The sequence below is a fragment of the Leptodactylus fuscus genome, chromosome 3, assembly GCF_031893055.1.
Source record: "Leptodactylus fuscus isolate aLepFus1 chromosome 3, aLepFus1.hap2, whole genome shotgun sequence".
Taxonomy (NCBI): Eukaryota; Metazoa; Chordata; class Amphibia; order Anura; family Leptodactylidae; genus Leptodactylus; species Leptodactylus fuscus.
Genome location: NC_134267.1, coordinates 145,774,028 through 145,791,059, shown reverse-complemented (window position 1 = coordinate 145,791,059; position 17,032 = coordinate 145,774,028). Strand labels below are relative to the sequence as shown.

The 17,032-nt window shown below is 43.5% G+C and overlaps 1 protein-coding gene across 1 annotated transcript in view; it reads right to left on the bottom strand.

The window, feature by feature from the left end:
- Positions 1 to 1,967: 1,967 nt before the first annotated feature.
- The window catches only part of LOC142197853 (intestinal-type alkaline phosphatase-like), a 40,871-nt gene continuing 25,806 nt past the window's right edge, over positions 1,968 to 17,032 (bottom strand). The window contains exons 9-11 of the mRNA XM_075268489.1: positions 12,747 to 12,938; positions 11,177 to 11,293; positions 1,968 to 2,431 (exon numbers count right to left, since the gene is read on the bottom strand). Of these exons, the coding sequence (XP_075124590.1) occupies positions 2,157 to 2,431; positions 11,177 to 11,293; positions 12,747 to 12,938 (584 nt within the window). The 3' untranslated portion in view covers positions 1,968 to 2,156. The remainder of the gene's footprint in view (positions 2,432 to 11,176; positions 11,294 to 12,746; positions 12,939 to 17,032) is intronic.

Genomic DNA, 17,032 nt, shown 5'->3' with positions numbered 1-17,032 from the left:
ACACTATGGCTCCTTCACTGAAATCTTACATATGTGCTGACTATCCGGCATCGTGTATTTTGTCAGTATGGTCATTCTCTATAGTACTGTGCATGCCCTAATAGCTAAATGGCCTTTTCATGCAAAGTACTGTATGTGCAGGATTTTAGTGAAAGAGCTGTGATGCAGGCACATCACATAGGACTGCCATCAGGAATTTTGAGCCCCCTCACAGTGTAATGCCCCACATGGTATATAATACTCCACAGTATAAAATGCTCCCCTGAGCCCTCCTCAGTGGTGCCACACAGTGTAAAATATTCCCCTGAGCCTCTCATAGTGGCACCACATAGTATATAATGTTCCACAAAGTATAACGTACTTCCCTGAACTCTAATACAGTATAATGATCCACAGTGGATAAACACAGTATAATATGCACCTCAGAGTCTGTCCCACCACAGTATAATGCTCCACCATGTCTCCACACAGTATAATGCCCACAGTGGCCCCACACAGTTTAATATCGTTCACAGAGCCCACCCCATCACAGTGTAATATGTTCCTCAATGCCCCACAAACAGTGTAATGCTCCCGAGAAGCCCCACACGCTATATAATATGGCCTGCAAAGGCTACACAAAGTATAATATACTTCCCAGAGCCCCCACACAATATAATATGTACCTCAGTGTTCCCACTACATTAATATATGCTCTCCAGAGTCACACACAGTACGTTATGCTCCCCATAGCTCCATGCAATATAATATGCACCTCAGAGTCCCCACCACAGTATAATATGCTCCCCAGAGCCCCAACACAGTATAATACCCCACGGTGGTCCCACACAGTATAATATGCTCTACAGAGCCCGCCCCCACCACAGTATAAAGCTCCACAGTGGCCCTCACACAATACAATATGTATCCCAGAGGATTCTCTAGTATAATGCTTCACAGTGTACCCACACAGTATAATAGGATAACCATGCCCCTCTAGTATAATGTGCCACATTGGCCACACATAATATAATATGCTCCCCTGAGGCCCCCCTAGTATAATGCCCCACAATGACCCCACACATTCTAAAATATTCCCAAGAGCCTTGAGTTGATTCAGATAAACCCCTCGAAATTCTTTCCAATGCATATTCATGTGATTTGTACTGGTTAATATGGGTGCTATTATTATACTCTGTAATCACTTCAGCAGTGACATCCTGAACGCGTGGCATCAGCTGCAGGCCAGAAATGGCAAGAACATGACACCGGATCACCAGATTCCCAGGAAAGGAGACTATAAATATTTGTTATTTTTACACACCTTTCCTGGATAAGCTTTTCGTGGAAATTTCTGTTAGCAATGTGGCTGACGCTGACCTAGAGGCAGAATAAAGTTGCAGCTAAGAGGACAAGTTGTTTGTCACCTCCTGTGATGTAACTCAATGACATCAGGCAGGGGCATAGCTATAGTGGGTACAGCTGTAGTAGTCACTAATGGGCCCAAGGTAGGTAGAGGCTACATTATAGGTTTTCCATTGGGTCCAGGATCTTCAAGTTATGCCTCTGGGTTACCCAGTGCGGAAATGGATCCTTTTAATACTTCACAATAGTGGGCTGAATTGGAGGACCGCTTGCAAGAATGACTGTAGAAGTGGAGGACAGCTTGGAGACATGTAAGATTGGAAGATGGTTCTTCGATCTGCTGTAATTAAAGTGTTTGTCCAGAAATGATTTATGTATTTATATGTGATCAATTGGAGGCCAATAACTGGTCCTTGCACGAAACTGCTGTTTGGGGTATGTCTAGTCGCAGTGCTATACAGTGCATGGAGCCAGAAGCAGATAATTCTGTGCAATTGTGCCATATATAATGACCCCATGCCGTTACTGTCGCTCTGCTCCCATTGAAGTCGTTATTGATACCCAACTCTACACAATCAAAGTTATGTCCAACTTTCATAGATTTAACATTTGTAGATTTTTTTTTATTTCACATATGTGAAACAGGTTCCTGTTTTTCTGCAGATTTTATGTTTGAAGTAGATTACAATTAATGTGTCTCCTTCACTGCAGTGATAGAAAGGTGTGATTGTTTATAACGGGTCAGTGTCCTCATGCTATAAAGAGAGAAAAACAGCACCATCACCGTGGGTGTAGCATTCCAAAGATGAATGTTACAGATATAAATGTAACAGCCACACAGCAGATATCAGGAGCAGGCTAATGTTTTCAGTGATATGGAATACATTATTCTTTGGTTGTTCTAGTTGGCACTCAGTGTATGGTGGTAAGCATGCTGCATATGCCATGACATGTGCTATATAAGTTTGTTCATGTACGCCATGGAAAAGGTGCGCCATTGGTCCTCTGGAAAATATTGCAACATCTTCCCCTCCGTGAGTTTCTGAATCCAGTGGAACTGCAGCCTGGGGTTTATAATTGATCCCCTCTACAATAAAAAAAAACAAAAAAAACAAATATATATTAGGAAGACTTTAGAAGCTAACACTGGAGATCCATTATGATTTTGGTTCCTATCTAAACTTATGGTATGTTTTACTGTGCTAAGCCTACAACACTTCACATAACACATTATTAATAGAGATGAGCGAATCGAAGTTTCAGAAGTGGAATTCATTCTGAATTTCAGGAAATCTTCAATTCTCCAAGAAGTTGGATTTCCTCACACTGCTAAACATGTTAGGACAAGGGGCAGGGAATCTGATAACGAGGGATCACCCACTGTGATGGTCAGCAGGGTTTATTAAAAAAAAAACTAAACAACTGAAAAACCCTGCGGAGCCCTCTGGGCTACTGACTGCTAAAAACCTGGTGTGAACAGTGTCTGACAGTTGATGTCACTGCCAGCTAAATTAAACAACCAGGTTTGCTCTGTTACCAATCACAGAGTCCTGTGCAATCAGAGCAGCCGCACAAATAAACAAACTGGCTAGCCTGAACTCCAGGACAAGCCAGAGACCAAGTAAACCCTGTGTGTAGTTGTTCCACCCAACCACCCAGGCAACTACTGCCAAGCCCACTCCCAGTCACCCTGTCTGAGAAGTTATGCTAGCTGAACCTACTAAGTTCTACCACACACATACAAGGCAGCATGCTGCCTGACTGACTGGCATTGCTACCTCAGGGGTAATTTACTAGCTAGGGCAATTAATGTTTACAGGCTGGAACTCATATACACATATACATACACACACATATATATACACACACACACACATATATATATATATATATATATATATATATATACATACACACACACTAATTCAGGTTTCAGAATGTGATCATAGAGCGCCGGGCGTCCAGACCAGCCCCCTTATATAGGCAAGGGGCGGTCACCAGCAGATCGCCCAGCTGCCCAATCCGAGCGTCCATTGGTCGACACACCAGTCCATCAAAGACTGGACCACACCCGGCTGTTGCAAGGCAGATTAACCCTTGCAACTCTGGACTGTACAGAAGAACAGGCAGCGACGCCCATCTCATGGCCGCAGCTTCTGCACAATCCTAACACCCACATCGCATTTAGTGTAGGGACACCCCCCCACACACACACATCGCTTTTAGTGTAGGGACACCCCCCCCCCCCCCCCCCCCCACTCATTTCACATCGCATTTAGTGTAGGGACAGACATCAACAGGAGCTAGGGAAAAACTAAGGCAACAATACAAAACCAGTAGAAGTTGAAGGAAAAAGTAGTAGAAATGCAGGGAAAGGATAGAGAGGACTTTAGAGAATAATTTGGGGTGGTTGCAGCTTTGTTAATGGCAAGAATTTTAATACACATTGTAGCATTCAGTGCAATTATACTGCTGCTCATTACTCATATATGTGTGCTTCAAGTCTGTTGCAGTGCAGTAGTGCAAAAAAAACTGAATTCTCATCCACTAATATCTGCAGTTATCTGTTATAACACCTTTTTAAAAGATGGATGCAGGGAGTCCCTCGCAGTCACTTATGCAAATCGCCCGATGCATGCTCACTTGTTTGCACAGTGACAGCCAAATTGTCACCATTAGGCAGAGGGATGACTACTGGCTCTCCACCATGTTAGACCCTTACTACCAGGGAAAAATGGGGGCCTTTTTTACACCCGCTGAGAGGGAGGACAAACTGAACTACTATGAAGACATTCTATGTATCAAGTTGGTCACTGTCTATCTGCGTCATTGTCCATCCACTCGCATGTCTAACCGGGGGGACCCTGAGCGCTCACCTAACACTGGCACGGTAGCTGTGGAGGGGTGGGGGTAGCAGGAGCGGTATGGCCTCCATCCGCAGCAGCCTGAGCTTAGAGTCGCTGATGAGGAGCTTTCTTCACCTGCATAGTGAAGAAACCACTCATCAGGAGCTAGACATAGAGCAGAACCTGAACCAGGAGGTGATGGCATACTTAGAGTGCATCCTGCTACCCATTGTGGAAAATCCGCTGGACTACTGGGCAGCCAAACTGGATTTTGGGCAGCAACTGGCTGAGTTTGCCCTGGAAAAGCTGTCCTGCCTGGCCCCTGGCCAATAGTGTGGTATCAGAGTAGGTGTTTAGTGCAGCGGGGACCATAGATACCCCAAGGAGAACTCGCCAGTCCATCCAAAATTTGGAGAAACTGACTTTTGTGAAGACGAATCAGGTGAGGATCAGCCAGGATTTCCACCCACCAATGCCTGATGCATCAGATGAAATAATCCATGCTGCCTCACCACACCCTGTCACCGAGTCACTGTATGGCCTCCTAAGGCTGCTTCTACCTCTACAGTATGTCAACGAGCACTGTATGGCCTCCTCATACTACTGTTATAACTCCACACTGTCACTGAGCACTCTATTGCCTCTTAATGTGGATTAATGCTGCTGCACACCATATGCATGTGAAAACGTGAGATTTATTGGTACATATACGCCATGAATTGGGTAAATAGGTTTGTAAAGCATAAAGAACAACTAGATCATTTCAGTGAATAACGTTCTGGTCATATTAGACCTTCATCAGATGCGATCTAGAAATGGGCAGAGTATGCAGCGGGGTCTATTGCCTCCTAAGGCTACTGCTACCTCTACACCATATCACTTTGCCACTCTGTGGCCTCCTCATGTTGCTGCTACCTCAGCACTATGTCACCATGTCACAATGACGCCCTCTCCACTCTGTCAGGGGGGCTCTACTTGTATAAGTATTTACTAGAACAGGTTCTGAAGACATCTGTGTGGAATCAGTAGACGAGAGTGTTAAAGGAGTGCGCTCTTTCATGCTACAGTAGGATCTTGAGCCTCTGTACGGTTGTTTATACCTGGCACTAACATCGAGGTTATGTAAGGCTGAGTTCACACTTGAGTTATTTGATCAGTTTTGGCCCTGTAACTAGCCAAATAAGTGAGGTGTGCAGTGGTTGTAAGAGAGAAGCCTGTCATGTGCATATCATACTGACTCACTGTATTGTTTGACTACCACAGCAGACTTCCTATGCATGTTACTGCAAGGCACGGTGTTATACACCACTATACAGGCTCTCTGCTGCCAGGAAATAGCTGGCTTTTAACACTATTCGCCGCAAATAAATTAGAATGGAATCAAATCTTTTTGGGAAATCTGTAGAAACGGCCAAATTGAATTTTTCAAAACTTCGCTCATCTCGAAATATTAACAATTTATCTTCATATGTATACCGTAAGTGGATTAAATAACATACCAGCTTGTAAAATACAACTAACTTAAAGGGGTATTCCCATGAACATAATCATATATATATATATGTGTAGATAATTAAAAGTTAAGCATTTTTGCAAATAAAAGTAGTTAAACATTCTTCGGAGTTTTAAAGTTTAGAGTTTTTATGAGGCAGAGACACTACATGTATCAGAAGATATCCCGGCCACAATAAGTAAATCATGGCTGATTTTATGACCTTAGAAAGTTCCTGTATTCATGGTCATATCCACTGGCAACCGATCAAGCCAACAAACCTGTGACCACAAGATATTTAGAGAAAATCTTTAAACTCTGCAAAATGTTTACCGTATTTTTCGGACTATAAGACGCACCTAGGTTTTAGTGGAGGAAAATAGGGAAAAAAATTTTGAAGCAAAAAATTGTAAAATATTTAATATATGGGAGTTGTAGTTTTGCAACAGCTGCAAAGCCACATTGACAGGTGACCCTGCAGCTGTACGGGGACGCATAGAGTGGGGTTTTTTTGCGGGGCCAAGTGTATTTTTTAGTTATACCATTTTGGGGAATGTCTATTGCTTAGATCACCTTGTATTGAAAAAAAAACCCGGCGGTTTAGCACTTGTGATTTTGACATTCACCGTACAGGAAAACTATTAGTAGACTGGGCATTTTCGGACACAGGGATATCTAATGTGTATGTGTTTGACATATGATTTTCTACTTTTATATATATTCTAGGGAAAGGAGGTGATTTTGAACTTTTATTGATTTCATTTTTTTTATTATATATTTTTAAAGCTTTTTTTTTTTTACTATTTTATTCCCCCCCGGGGGCTTGAGCCTGCAGTCACTTGATTGCAAGTCCCATAGACGGCAATACAACTGTATTGCCGTCTATGGGACATTCTGTATATTACTATTACGGCTGGTCATAGACCCAGCCGCAATACTAATATAGCCGTGACAGGTCTGGGAGCCTTCATTAGGCTCCCGGCTGTCACCCGAACAGGTCGGCTCCTGCGATATCGCCGCGCAGGAGCCAGCCTGCAACTTTACAGATATGGGGCCGGTGGGGACCGGCTCCGGGGGAGAAGGGGCTGCCAATACAGACCCGGCATCTGCTATAATAGAGAGGCGGATGCCGGCGAAGGATAGACGCCGGCACAGGTGCTGGGGCCTGAGACATCGCTACGCTCCTCTGCCCTGCATGAAGCCAGCAGCAGCAGGAGCGATGCTGATATTCCCGGCGGGGGGACGGAGGAGCGGAATAGCATCGCCCCTGCCGCTGCTGGCTTCATGCAGGGCAGAGGAGCGTAGCGATGTCTCAGGCCCCGGCACCTGTGCCGGCGTCTATCCCTCGCCGGCATCCGCCTCTCTATTACAGCGGATGCCAGGCGGCCACATTTGAACTATAAGACGCACCCTTCTTTTCCCCAAAAAAAGTGCGTCTTATAGTCCGAAAAATACGGTAATTACTTATATTTGCAAAAATGTTTAACTTTTAATTATCTACTAATTTAAAAATAATTAAGTTTGTGGCAATACCTCTTTAAAGGGGTTTCCAAGAAAATTAGCATAAAAATTAACTGTTATTGATTCAATCCAAATCGGCACAATTCACACTATTACAAAACAGTTTAAAACCAAACTGCAGGGAATAAATGGAGCCCGGTCAAAGTCCCCCACAATGCTCATTCTCACCCTGCTGATGGACGCCAGTACTATGATGATGGTCCATCATCATAGTACTGGCGTCCACTATCAGGGCACCAGGAACTGTGGTTGCAAGCGCAAGCTGCCTCCTATTTAGGCTTCCAATAATAATATCTCTCTCTGCTGATGATCCCTAATGAATCCCATTGAGAGAATGAGCATTGGGGGGACTCTGACTGGGCTCCATACTTCTAGGGAGCAGTCCCTATAACTTATGCCTATCTATAATCATTATTAGTTCAGCTACTACAGCAGAGGTGTTTATCCTAATAGTGCATTAATACCTTTCCCCTAGCTAACTCTGGTTGACTTGGCTGAGGCATTGCTATTGGTTATCAGATGAGGTAGTGGGAGGATTGACTTTATATCCTACTAGTAAAATCCCCGCGGCTTCGCTCGTGAAAAATATGTTAAATTGTTGGTTATGCTAGCTAAAATCATCTGTTTCTTTTCAAGCCGCGAGAAACGTTGTTCACTTGTCTCAGCTTTTTGACACAATTTTGCGTTCTTAGCTTTTGGATGAACTTGCCCAATAGAAGGTCGTTTTTTGGGCGGCATTTTAAAAACCAGTCCTTAGTACACTGACCCTTTAGTATTCACCTGACACTGATAAGAGATGTAATAGGATGAATAGTAATCCAGAGCAGCCCTCATACAGTATTACTATCACATCTCAGTAATGAAAACCGTCTCACAGGCAGACTTGTGGAGTTGCCCATAGCAACCAATCAGAGCTCAGCTTTCACTTTACCTCAGCAGCTTCAGTGAAGAAAGCTCCCTGTATAGCCAGCAATAATGACAATCTTACTATCAGGCAGTTTTTGCCTGACCAATATTGCTGCTCAGTAAGGCTGCTTGCACACTACAGGATTTTTCACGGGTCTCTGGGCCGCGGATTCTCCAGCTCCACAGACTTCTATGCAAACTGCAAAATTCGCAGATTTGTGCACAAGGAAGTCTATGGAGCTGCCAAATCCATGGCCCGGAGGTCAGTGAAAAATAGTGTAGTGTGCAAGCAGCCACTAAGGATACCAGATGTGTTCTGTCAGTGCATGCGTGTATGTGTGTGCATGTGTGTGATCCATGTGTATGTATGCGTGTGTACATGCACGTGTATGGTCCATGTATATATATGCTTGTGTGTGGGTGTGCACTCATGTGATCCGCATGTATCTGTGTGTGTATACACGTGTGTGGTCCGTGTATATGTAAGTGTGTATGTGTATCCATGTGTTTGTGCGTGCGCAGTGCAAATGTCCATGCGTGCGGTAGTTGTGTGTGAGTACGCATGTGCTCTGTTTGTCCGTGTGCGTAGGGTTCAGGTGCGGTCCTTGCGTGTGTGTATATGCATGTGGTATTTATGGGATGGTGTTGTGGTATTTGTGTGGTGTTGTGCATGTGTGATGTTTATATTGTGTATGTGAAATGTTTGGGTGGTGGTTCGGCCCCTTTAGCAGCGACTCTTTGGCGCTGTCGCTAAAATCCGTCCCTGTCAGTCACAACTATTGTTTTCCCCTCAGCACTTTCACCTTCACATTTCCCCATTATATGCATAGGGCCTATCTTCGGGGGCCCCAATCTCATGGCGGGGGATGTTAGTGAGATGTAACGTGCGCAGTATTATGCTCCTGTGCGTGGAGAGGGGATGTGCCAATATAGACTATACACTTCTGTGTGTGTGTCAGAGAGTTTATGAATATAGTGTCTAAGGGTATGCACTCCCTCAGCTGTCAATGACATTCCCTTTTAAATCCCATATCTGAATAATAATAATACTACTTCAGCTGCCTTACTATTCCTCTGGTAAGGAAATCAATCCTGAGAGGGGTTAGCTGGGTGGACTAATAACCAAACTTTGTGCCAGGGTCTGTGGTTAGACTCCTCTTTCTCAGGATGTTGAGGGTTTGAATCCACCCTTGTTATACTATCCTTCGTTTATTTCAAAGTATTTTGTATTTTCATTTTTCCACTAGTCAGTCTTTGGTGAATAGACTAAAGCATTTTTATTTTGTTGTATGCTAGCTTACTAGGGGAGATCACTACTTCACCCTTAGTGTTTATCCTTCTCTATTAGTGAGCGTTTACATAAGACCCCAGATCAATTAAATCTTATTCTGACATCTATAGTCCAAGGTGTGGGTAGTTTATCCCCAAGCTATCCATACTAATAGGGCGGGCTGCTTTACACTTATAGTGCTCTACTTCAAGAGACTCCTGTGGTGAGGGGTTGGCTGAGTGCACTAAAGGCTAAGCTAGCCCTCAGAATTTAGGGTAGAAATACTGTATATACTCACTAGCCTTGACTACTAAGGGTTCTAGCCCGTCCCTGCTACCTTCTCTAGAATTTACATTTATTCCCTGCAGTTTGGTTTTAAACTGTTTTGTAATAGTGTGTATCATGACGATTTTAATTCAATCAATTTTCTTGGATATTCAATTGTAGCATTAAATACTCGTATTTGTAACTTAAAGAGGACCTTTCATCAGTTCGGGCACATGCAGTTTTATATACTGCTGGAAAGCTGACAGTGCGCTGAATTCAGCGCACTATCGGCTTTCCCAATCTGTGCCCGGTGTAAAGTGCTATCGGTCCCGGGAACGTAGCGCTTTAGTGTCAGAAGGGCGTTTCTGACAGTTAGCCAGGGACGCTCTTCTGCCCAGCAGCGCCTATCGCGCTGTACTGTGGAGCGGGGAGGATCGCCCCCTCCCTCTACTCACAGTGCTCGTCCATAAACGAGTGTTATCAGGAGTGGGAGGAGGGAGTTCCTCCCCGCTCCACAGTACAGCGCGATAGGCGCTGCTGGGCAGAAGGGCGTCCCTGGCTAAGTGTCAGAAACGCCCTTCTGACTGTAAAGCCCTACGGTACCGGGACCGATAGCACTTTACACCAGGCACAGATTGGGAAAGCTGATAGTGCGCTGAATTCAGTGCACTGTCAGCTTTCCAGCAGTATATAAAACTGCATGTGCCCGATCTGATGTAAGGTCCTCCTTAAAGGGGTTGTCCAGGATAACCGATTTTTTTAAATGAGTTCAGGGAAGGTGTAAAAAATAAACATATTCACCAGGCCCCAGTTCTCTGGTGTCTTCCACCACGGTGCGTTTATAAGTAAAGGAACCGGAACATCACTCACAAACGTCACCTGTGATGTCCCGTGTCCTTTCCTTGGCTGTAGAAGCTACTTATTGGCCTTAGCAGTGATGTACAGTAGGTACTCCTGCCAAAACAAGACACCAGAGCAACAGGACTGGACCGAAGTGGGAGACAGTGGAGCATCAGGGACAGGTACGTACAGTATATTTGTTTTGGGTTTTTTTTACCTTCCTTGTCCTCACATCAAAAAACAGGTTATCTTGGACAACCCCTTTAACAGGTTGAGTGTAAATAATGGCAAGATGGGGAAGGAATTATGACTTTTTACTAGAGTTGAGGTCTTAAAGGTTAGTTAAAAAATAAACTGTCTTCCACTTTCAAGAGTATATAGGCTTTTATTATGCCTTCCATCAGCTTAAACTTGCATTCTAATATCCTTATGCTGAAGTTAAATATTGGTTGACAGCTTTTTCCAATGGAATCTTTATTGAAGGATGATGAATACAAACATATACTACGTATCGACCCGCACTGGAGTCTCTGCCCAGTGTTTGTAACCTTATTGTCAGATTTCACTTTATACCAAAATGAAAATTCTTAACTACCATGTACTGAATGTTGGTGACAATGCTTTTACAATGAAATCAACATAGAATTCTTACCACTTATAGATGTATTAATTTCAACATAGAATTCTTACCACTTATAGTGGAATTAATGTCAGGACGTCCATCTGATGTAATAGAAAAGCCTGGTCCATTACCATACAAGATGGATGTGTAAGATTTCTGGTCACCTGCTTTTTTTGGAGCAAGACCTATAAACAACCAACAAATAACACATCATATAACCTAAATAAGACTCTATTTATTGCCCTTTTTTGAACTTTCTTTTACATATTTGTCAATAGATTTTAATGTATGTCTCCTATGTATGCCTTCATCAGTTGCATTTGTTATTCATGACTCTCATTGCAAAGCAATGGAAACATCTGTCAGGTTTATCGGAGTCTATGGCTACATTTAACGCATTGAGGGCCCCTTCACACTACTGATACGCTGCCTGATTCTGAACGTGAAAACACGGTCAGAAACAGCGCGTATAAAGCAGATCTCATTCATTCCAATGGGGAGCCGGCATACGAGCGCTCCCCATTGAAATGAATGGGCTGCTTTTTACTCTACGAGCGCTCCCATTGAAGTGAATGGGAAGCGCTCACGTGTACGGCTCGGGGGTCACGTTGGCGTCATAATGCGTCATGACGTCAATGTAGCCCATGGGGCCCTATCAGTGGTCTCTAATGTAAGGCAGAAGCACTGAAGAGATGCCTGAGTCCAGGGAAGGTGAGTAACATTATTTTTTATGTTTGATCACCTCTCCTGGGCTTCCACATATTATACTTATTATAATAATAGCAATTTTGTATCAGATGTGTTTGGTTTGGGGCTTGGGCTGCCATGCAAGGGAAATATGCCTTGTGTGAAACTCTTGACATGCGTGCCAGGAGTTGTGAACCTCTGCTATATTCTATACTGTAGGTCTAAACACAATAAATCAACGAAACAAGAATAACAGATCTCATCATATACAAAACTCTGTAGATCTTGTTACACCACCAGATGTCTTCTTTTTGTCCTTATAAAAATCTTGTGATTGACAATGAGTGATTAACACAACTTATCTATTCCCCTTCACTGCACAGCAACCTCTGCTGTTGTCAGACTAAGCCAGGCTGTTGTCAGCCATTGTGAATGGTGGTCCATGTGTTTTCTATATGTAAATGATACCTGCTATTGCAATCCTGTCAGTGCTCATAATAATGTGACTACTGCAAGGAAATCTACAGAACAAGAGGTGACAGTCTATTAGGCTTATTTGACGGTGGGAAAACTGGTGTAGTTTAGAATTATTTTTTAAAATATACTGTATGTCAACATGACAAATATAAAAAAAAAACATTAAAAATTCTTAGAAATATGTTTATCATGAAATCCTGAGGTACAAATAGCTAATTTTCTCATGACACATTCCCTTTCACAGTGTGTCACTGTGGGCTTTTATAAATTGGATAATATAATAATATATTGGATATATAATAATACTCAACCAGATTATGTGACCTGTAATACATTTCTGTAATGTCCTTTTATTCCTATATTCATATTAGCAATATCATGGCAACTGCTATGTCACATCTTTTACTAAACAGGGGCTTCAAAACCCTCAAATATACATATATATGGTCTGGTTTATTATAAGAACTCACTCACCAAATAAGCTGCTTCCTCTGTAAGTGTAGCCACCAAAACTAAAAACATGGGAATGGTCAGCAGTGACCACAGTCAATGTGTCTTCTTCATTTGTCAGCTCTCCAGCTCTTTTTATTGCCCGATCAAACATGACACCTTCCATCAGCGCCATTTTGGCCTTTCCGTCATGGTGCCCATGATCTATCCTGCCACGTATTAACGCAAAATAAAACTTTCATTACTTCAAACAGAGAATAAAACATACATTCAAATCCTATATAATGTATAATGATATAATATTACCAATGTAAATAATAGTGTGTGGATAAACACAATAAACATAAATTATTAATATAGTTGAATGATAACACTGTACCGTAGGGTACAGATTTTTTTCTTCAGATTTTCATATACATTTTACATGCAAAATAATATATATTTCAAGAAAAATAGGAAAGCAATAAAAGGGTGATCTGATCAGTGAGAAATAGGCTAAACTGTGTCAGTCAGCTCTTTTATGCTGTTACAATGGTGGCAGTTTGTATGAATTTTGTGTAACTAAGGGCTAGTTCACACGGGGACATGGACGCTGATTTTGACAGCGGATTTCGCGGCCAAATCAGCGTCCATACAATGTATCCCTATGTGAACTGCTCGCTTTTTTTTTTTCTGCTAGCTCGCTAGCAGAAAAAGAAGCGACATGACCTATCTTTCGGGCGGAAGCCGCTCGCGATGAGCCGCGGCTTCCGCCCAGCCGCAGCGCCCTCCATGTCGGCTCATTCATTTGAGCCGACAGCGGAGGTGAAAGCCGTGACCGCGATGGTCGCGGCGGGAGCAGTTCACATAGTGTGGACATTGTATGGATACTGATTTGGCCGCGAAATCCGCTGTCAAAATCGGCGTCCATGTCCCCGTGTGAACTAGCCCTAAAGATTTTCAAACTCTGAGAATGTTTATTGTTTGAGCAAAAAAATAAATAAATAAAACCTCTTAACAAATAAAGATTTTTTCAGGTTAGCAGACTATGTCACATTGTTTATTGGGTGACCAGAAAATAAGAACCTTTAGAAACAGAGATTTTTCAGATTACTGCAGGCAGAATCAATGTTTTGCTGTTAGAAAAACAGTTTGTACATATTTAAAACAAAATTAAACCCTTGCCCTAAAAACCTTTAAGAAAAGATTTTTCACTAAGGGGGCGTTCACACTACCGTCGGTGTCCGACAGGTAGTGTCCGCTCAAAATCTGTCACGGACATTAGGAGCGGACACTAGCTGTGTCCGTGACACCTGTCATTTATTTCAATGGGCATCGGGTGCGTTCTTCTGCACTCCGTGCCCGTGCTTCCCTGTCCGCAAGTGAAGATGTCCGACTTCTCAAGCGGACAGAAAAACCCTGCATGCTTTGACAGCTCTTTGGTCTTCACCATAGTAGAGTTTGGAGTCTGACTGTTTGAGGGTGTGCACAGGTGTCTTTTTATACTGATAACAAGTTTAAACAGGTGCCATTACTACAGGTAATGAGTGGAGGAAAGAGGAGACTCTTAAAGAAGAAGTTACAGGTCTGTGAGAGCCAGAAATCTTGATTGTTTGTAGGTGACCAAATACTTATTTTCCACAATAATTTGCAAATAAATTCTTACAAAATCAGACTGTGATTTTCTGGATTTGTTTACTCATTTTGTCTCTCATAGTTGAGGTCTACCTATGATGTAAATTACAGACGCCTCTCATCTTTTTAAGTGGTGGAACTTGCACTATTGGTGACTGACTAAATACTTTTTTGCCCCACTGTATCTATGATTTCTATCACTAATCTGCCTGTAATTGATTAAATAATTCTAGGGTTCTTTCGCTGTATTGCAAGCTTTGCGCCACTAAGTGCTTTGTATTGCTTAAAAAATTGAGCAATTGCTTTGGATCATGTGGTGATGAATAACAGATCCATCCCCTACTTCCACCATCACTGAAATACCTTGTGTTCCAGCCCACAGCACCTTATATACTGTAAATGACATTAGAATTGTGAGGTGTCTACACATCACAGACTATTGAGAGGTTGTCAGGTGATGCCAAAATAACATGTGTTTTCTGTATTTTCACTGCGCAATACATGTGGCAACAACCATTTTAGTTAATCCAAGACAAAAATAAAGCAAATTATTTGGAATAATAGGGTCGAATCCAACTCGGAACAAAGAAGTTCTCCAGTCTCAAATACTGATATATAATTCAGGATATAGTGATAGTAACAGTATAATTTGATAAAATAGATAGTGTAGCAGAAAAAAGGCCATAAAGTCTAGGCATGCAAGTTCATATCCATAAAATGTAGGTATCCTTAAAATCATTTACTGTTGCTGAATAGAGATGAGCGAACAGTGTTCTATCGAACACATGTTCGATCGGATATCAGGGTGTTCGCCATGTTCGAATCGAATCGAACACCACGTGGTAAAGTGCGCCAAAATTCGATTCCCCTCCCACCTTCCCTGGCGCCTTTTTTGCACCAATAACAGCGCAGGGGAGGTGGGACAGGAACTACGACACTGGGGGCATTGAAAAAAATTGGAAAAAGTCATTGGCTGCCGAAATCAGGTGACCTCCATTTTAGACGAATAGTGGATTTCAAATCCGGGTCATATGAGAATGTGAACTTTGTGACTATGAGACAGGGATAGCTGTACAGGCAGGGATAGCTAGGGATAACCTTTATTTAGGGGGGAATGTTATTAAAAATAACTTTTTGGGGCTCTATCGGGTGTGTAATTGTGATTTTTGTGAGATAAACTTTTTCCCATAGGGATGCATTGGCCAGCGCTGATTGGCCGAATTCCGTACTCTGGCCAATCAGCGCTGGCCAATGCATTCTATTAGCTTGATGAAGCAGAGTGTGCACAAGGGTTCAAGCGCACCCTCGGCTCTGATGTAGCAGAGCCGAGGCTGCACAAGGGTTCAAGCGCACCCTCGGCTCTGATGTAGGAGAGCCGAGGGTGCACTTGAACCCTTGTGCACCCTCAGCTCTGCTACATCAGAGCCGAGGGTGCGCTTGAACCCTTGTGCACACTCTGCTTCATCAAGCTAATAGAATGCATTGGCCAGCGCTGATTGGCCAATGTATTCTATTAGCCTGATGAAGTAGAGCTGAATGTGTGTGCTAAGCACACACATTCAGCTCTACTTCATCGGGCTAATAGAATGCATTGGCCAGCGCTGATTGGCCAGAGTACGGAACTCGACCAATCAGCGCTGGCTCTGCTGGAGGAGGCGGAGTCTAAGATCGCTCCACACCAGTCTCCATTCAGGTCCGACCTTAGACTCCGCCTCCTCCGGCAGAGCCAGCGCTGATTGGCCGAAGGCTGGCCAATGCATTCCTATGCGAATGCAGAGACTTAGCAGTGCTGAGTCAGTTTTGCTCAACTACACATCTGATGCACACTCGGCACTGCTACATCAGATGTAGCAATCTGATGTAGCAGAGCCGAGGGTGCACTAGAACCCCTGTGCAAACTCAGTTCACACTAATAGAATGCATTGGCCAGCGCTGATTGGCCAATGCATTCTATTAGCCCGATGAAGTAGAGCTGAATGTGTGTGCTAAGCACACACATTCAGCACTGCTTCATCAAGCCAATACAATGCATTAGCCAGTGCTGATTGGCCAGAGTACGGAATTCGGCCAATCAGCGCTGGCTCTGCTGGAGGAGGCGGAGTCTAAGGTCGGACCTGAATGGAGACTGGTGTGGAGCGATCTTAGACTCCGCCTCCTCCAGCAGAGCCAGCGCTGATTGGTCGAGTTCCGTACTCTGGCCAATCAGCGCTGGCCAATGCATTCTATTAGCCCGATGAAGTAGAGCTGAATGTGTGTGCTTAGCACACACATTCAGCTCTACTTCATCAGGCTAATAGAATACATTGGCCAATCAGCGCTGGCCAATGCATTCTATTAGCTTGATGAAGCAGAGTGTGCACAAGGGTTCAAGCGCACCCTCGGCTCTGATGTAGCAGAGCCGAGGCTGCACAAGGGTTCAAGTGCACCCTCGGCTCTCCTACATCAGAGCCGAGGGTGCGCTTGAACCCTTGTGCAGCCTCGGCTCTGCTACATCAGAGCCGAGGGTGCGCTTGAACCCTTGTGCACACTCTGCTTCATCAAGCTAATAGAATGCATTGGCCAGCACTGATTGGCCAGAGTACGGAATTCGGCCAATCAGCGCTGGCCAATGCATTCTATTAGCCCGATGAAGTAGAGCTGAATGTGTGTGCTAAGCACACACATTCAGCACTGCTTCATCACGCCAATACAATGCA